This window comes from Dendrobium catenatum, unplaced genomic scaffold, assembly GCF_001605985.2.
Source record: "Dendrobium catenatum unplaced genomic scaffold, ASM160598v2 fragScaff_scaffold_575, whole genome shotgun sequence".
Classification (NCBI taxonomy): domain Eukaryota; kingdom Viridiplantae; phylum Streptophyta; class Magnoliopsida; order Asparagales; family Orchidaceae; genus Dendrobium; species Dendrobium catenatum.
In genome coordinates this window covers 71,136-75,677 of record NW_021319037.1, presented here as the reverse complement: position 1 = coordinate 75,677, position 4,542 = coordinate 71,136, and the positions used below count along the sequence as shown (strand labels likewise).

General features: G+C 38.6%; 1 protein-coding gene across 1 annotated transcript; it reads left to right on the top strand.

Moving 5' to 3' along the window:
* Window positions 1–391: 391 nt before the first annotated feature.
* On the top strand, window positions 392–2,013 carry LOC110111735 (endoglucanase 17). Its single transcript, XM_028694832.1, has 4 exons — window positions 392–1,015; window positions 1,227–1,341; window positions 1,436–1,599; window positions 1,681–2,013. Exons 1-4 carry the CDS (start codon window positions 407–409, stop codon window positions 2,011–2,013), a joined length of 1,221 nt encoding a protein of 406 aa, XP_028550665.1. The 5' UTR covers window positions 392–406.
* The last annotated feature ends 2,529 nt before the right edge of the window (window positions 2,014–4,542 follow it).

Genomic DNA, 4,542 nt, shown 5'->3' with positions numbered 1-4,542 from the left:
AACCCATGCTTTGCTCTGTTAGTACAGATAAAGCAGAGGAAAAGCCAAAAAAAGTTTAAAAAAAAAAAAAAGAACTCTGCTCTGCTCTGTTTGATACAGGTAAAGCAGAGAACAGCAATAAATTAATCTAACTTTTCGATCAAAATAGTAAACATATTAGACACTTATATAAAAAAATTTTAAAATTTATTAAAAGATTCATTTTAGTAGCTTCATCAATCAAAATGAAAAAAAAAACATTTTTTAATACCCCTTAGATTTAATCTACTATGTTTATTCTAATAAAAAAACTGAACTTTTTTTAATCAAAAGATTTTCAATTTGTTTACTAAAGAAGCGTATCTCTCAGGTAGACCTCACCGGCGGCTACTACGACGCTGGCGACAACATAAAATTCGGCTTCCCCATGGCCTTCACCACCACCCTCCTCTCCTGGAGCGTCATCGACTTTGGCCACACAATGACACCCAACCACCTCTCCGACGCCATCACCGCCATCCGTTGGGCCACCGACTACCTCCTCAAAGCCACTTCCATCCCCAACACTCTCTACGTTCAAGTCGGCAACGCCTTCCGCGACCATTCTTGCTGGGAACGCCCCGAGGATATGGACACCCCCCGCACAGTCTACAAAGTCGACGCTTCCCATCCCGGCTCCGACGTCGCCGGCGAAACCTCCGCCGCACTCGCCGCAGCCGCCGTCGTTTTCCGACTCCGCGATCCCGACTACTCGGACCGACTTCTGCAACGAGCTGTCCGCGTGTTTGATTTCGCGGATCAGTATCGCGGGGCCTATAGTTCAAGCCTACACAATGTCGTGTGTCCGTGTTACTGCGACTTCTCAGGTTATAAGGATGAACTGCTTTGGGGCGCGGCCTGGCTGCATAAGGCGACGAGGAGGAGGGAGTATCGGGAGTACATTAAGCGGAACGAGGAGGTGCTTGGTGCCAGCGACACGAAACACGAATTCGGATGGGATAACAAACACGCAGGCGTTAACGTGCTCATCTCCAAGGTATGTTTACGTTAACTTCACACACCGGTGACCTGATCCAATCCAGTTTTTTCCCGTCGGTACGGCCGTCTCGAGAATCAAGATTGTTTTGACCGTTGACTTCCCGAATAGAATCTGCTTTTCTGTCGGAAAATTTAGCCCCTTTCGGTCCATCCCTGAAAAAGGGGATTGTTTTTGCAAATTGATATTGTTTGGGGTGGCTTGTGCACAGGAAGTGCTGATGGGGAAGGACGACTATCTCCGGTCATTCAAGGAAAACGCCGACGATTTCATCTGCTCTCTTCTCCCCGGCGTCTCCTCTCACCCAGAGATCCAGTACTCTCCAGGTAAATCTTCTTTGCACAAATACCTTCAAACAATTAAAAATTCCAAATTTCAGCCAATTTATTTTTCACATTTGCATCTTTCCTGCAACTGAAGGCGGTCTGCTATTCAAGACTGGAGGAAGCAATATGCAGCATGTTACTTCCCTCTCCTTCCTCCTCCTCGCCTACTCTAACTATCTCAGCCACGCCAATAGCCATGTGCCATGTGGAGCATCCTCGGCCTCGCCGGCTGAGCTCAGGATGGCGGCCAAGCGCCAGGTACCGATAACCTACCTGATAATTTTACCTGATGATTTTCTAATAACCCATAACCTACCTACCTGATAACTTTACCTGCAGGTGGACTATATTCTGGGAGATAACCCGATGGGAATATCATACATGGTGGGTTATGGGAACAGGTACCCTCAGCACATACACCATCGGGCCAGCTCCTTGCCTTCGTTGGAGGCGCATCCGGGTCGGATCGGGTGCAAAGCAGGTGGCGCCTACTACCTGAGCCCAAAACCGAACCCAAATCTACTGATCGGGGCGGTCGTGGGCGGGCCGACCAATATCAGCGACATATTCCCGGATGCTCGGCCCATATTCCAGCAGTCGGAGCCGACCACGTATATCAACGCCCCACTCGTGGGCCTTCTGGCCTACTTCTCGGCCCACCCATATGATTGAAAGCATTTGAAAGGAAAAATGTATAGAGTAGTTATCATTGCAATTTGAAAGGGGAGATGCAATTATTAGAATGTAGACCCGATTAAAAGGTTTATTCTTTTGAAAAATTAGTGGCAGTGAGATCTTTCTTCTTTGTGAGCCTCATTGATTGTTGGTTTAAGTTTAATACAAATAATTTAATTATATATGTAATAAATACATATTGATTACTTTTTTTAGAAAAATTAATAAAAATATGATTAAAATACACAATTAATGTTGTAATGATATTGGATTAAAAAAGTCATTTCTTTCTAATTTATTCATTTAAAAAGTAATGTATAGTTTAATAGACAAATTTCTATCACTATGATCTTAATATTACACTACCAATAATGAAGAGAAATATAAGAACGAGCAACAAAAGGGATATCCTTACTGATTTTGTAAGAAATCTTACTGGCATAGTTAAAATTATGAATCTAGATCTTAGTACTTCAAAGCAAGGCTTTAAAATAGGATCGGACTAACCAACTGGCTGGTTAGGGTGTACTATAAAACCAGTTTCACACAAAACCGCTATTGAACCGTTCTAACCGGTGGTTTAATCGCTGAACCGCTAAACCAGTCTCAATTTTGAATAATCGGGCTGTTCATTTGAAAAATGATTTGAGCTGTTCAAACCAAATCCAATGGCCTAAAATTAACTAGGGTAAAACTTATACTTTTTCAAAATGAAAACAAAAAACAAAAACCTTACTGTAGTTTTCTTTATACGCTTCTTCTGGTTCGTTTTATTCGTCGTCTGGTTCTATTTCGCAAAGCCACAAGGAAGAAGGAACCGAAGAAGCGCGTACTCAACTCCGCACCGACCCATTGTTGTTAGTTCATCACTTCTTCTCCTCGACCCTCGCTCTCTACTCTATTCTCCTCGCATTCACGATGTGTTCTTTAATTCTTGCATTTACTATTTAATTTTGAGAGGCTTTTTTTATTAGCATTTGATACTTGTAGATTGAAAAAGATGTTGTGTTCTTTCATTCTTAATCTGATTTCTTTTGAAAAAAGTCCTTATTTTTTTTTGAAAAAAAAAAAAAAAAACTTCAATCATTTGCTAAATTTCAAAAATAGATTAGATGTAGGAGACTTATTTTTTCCTTCTTAAAACTCCAGAAATCAATTAGAGGGAGAAGAATCATACTTTTCATTACTTTTATTTTGCTTCTAAGAATTTTATCTAAGGGAAACTATTCTGCCAATTTTTTTATGGGAGATGTACATACATACCATCCTATACTATTCTATTTATATATTAAACACCTAAAACTTTAATATTACATACATACAACCCATAGTTCATTTTCATATCAAATATGAGTGATAAAAATAAAATATATGAATAGTAGGAAGAAAATATGAGTGGTATATTTAATATTAAAATAATATAGGATGATATGTATATAATATTAAAATTTTAAATATTAGATATGTAAATAAAATGATATAATATGATATGTATATAAATTTCCCTTTTTTTAATTATAAATGCAGCTTATAAGCCAACCCTTAAACAACAAAAATTTTTATACTTCATATTATAATTCTTTTCCATTTTTATTATATATTTATAAATAGTTATATCATTATTATAATATTTAAATATAATAAATATTGATTACATCATCCTATTTGACTCGAATTTAACCCCAATCAAACCATCAAACAGCTAACCTCATTGGCCCATCCAACTTACAAAGCCTTTCCCCAAAGTGAAAAATTCCCATATGGAATAGAAAGCTTTAAAATATACAAAATAATAATCTGTAATACGGAAGAGCCCACTGACCATCTATAATAAAATAAGAAACTAAAGCTTATTGAGGGCAGTGAAAAAGGCCCCGGACATTAAGGCCAAAATGTTCCACAAGACAGTGGCCCTCCTTCCAAAAAAAAATGGCAGCCCATAACCAAAAGTCACATTGTATTCCATCATGTCTCAACTTGTAAGCACTGTGATGCGGAAACATTTTAGCCTATCTTATGCTTAAGGACTAATTTATCTCCTTTAGTCTAGAGTCTTCTATTTAGGGACTAGTTTATCTCCTTTAGTCTAGAGTCTTCTATCCACTACATCACACTACCATTACAATATTTTTTAATAAGGGAAGGAATAATTTGGAGGTTTTGCCCACATATATTAACATATACTTCAATGCACCAGCTAGAAAGGAGAGAATAATAGCAGACTCTCCAGATGCTTTTTGCCTTGGCTAAAATCTAACATGTCATTAGAGCAGTACCATCTGCACTTAATATAAAACTTATATCCACCTTTACTTAACTTGATTGATGGACAAATACGATTGAAAACCTCCAGTCTGTGCTCGATTCCCTTTGAGCAATCTGCACCTCTAAAGTGGGGCGCAATCAAATACGTGCCAGTAAGTTTCTGGAGTTGGTGCCTCTTCTAAGTCAGCCGAAGATTAATCACGCCGTCAAACATCCTTTCAAATTATACATTGACAAATTTGTTGAAAATTTTAGTGAGGA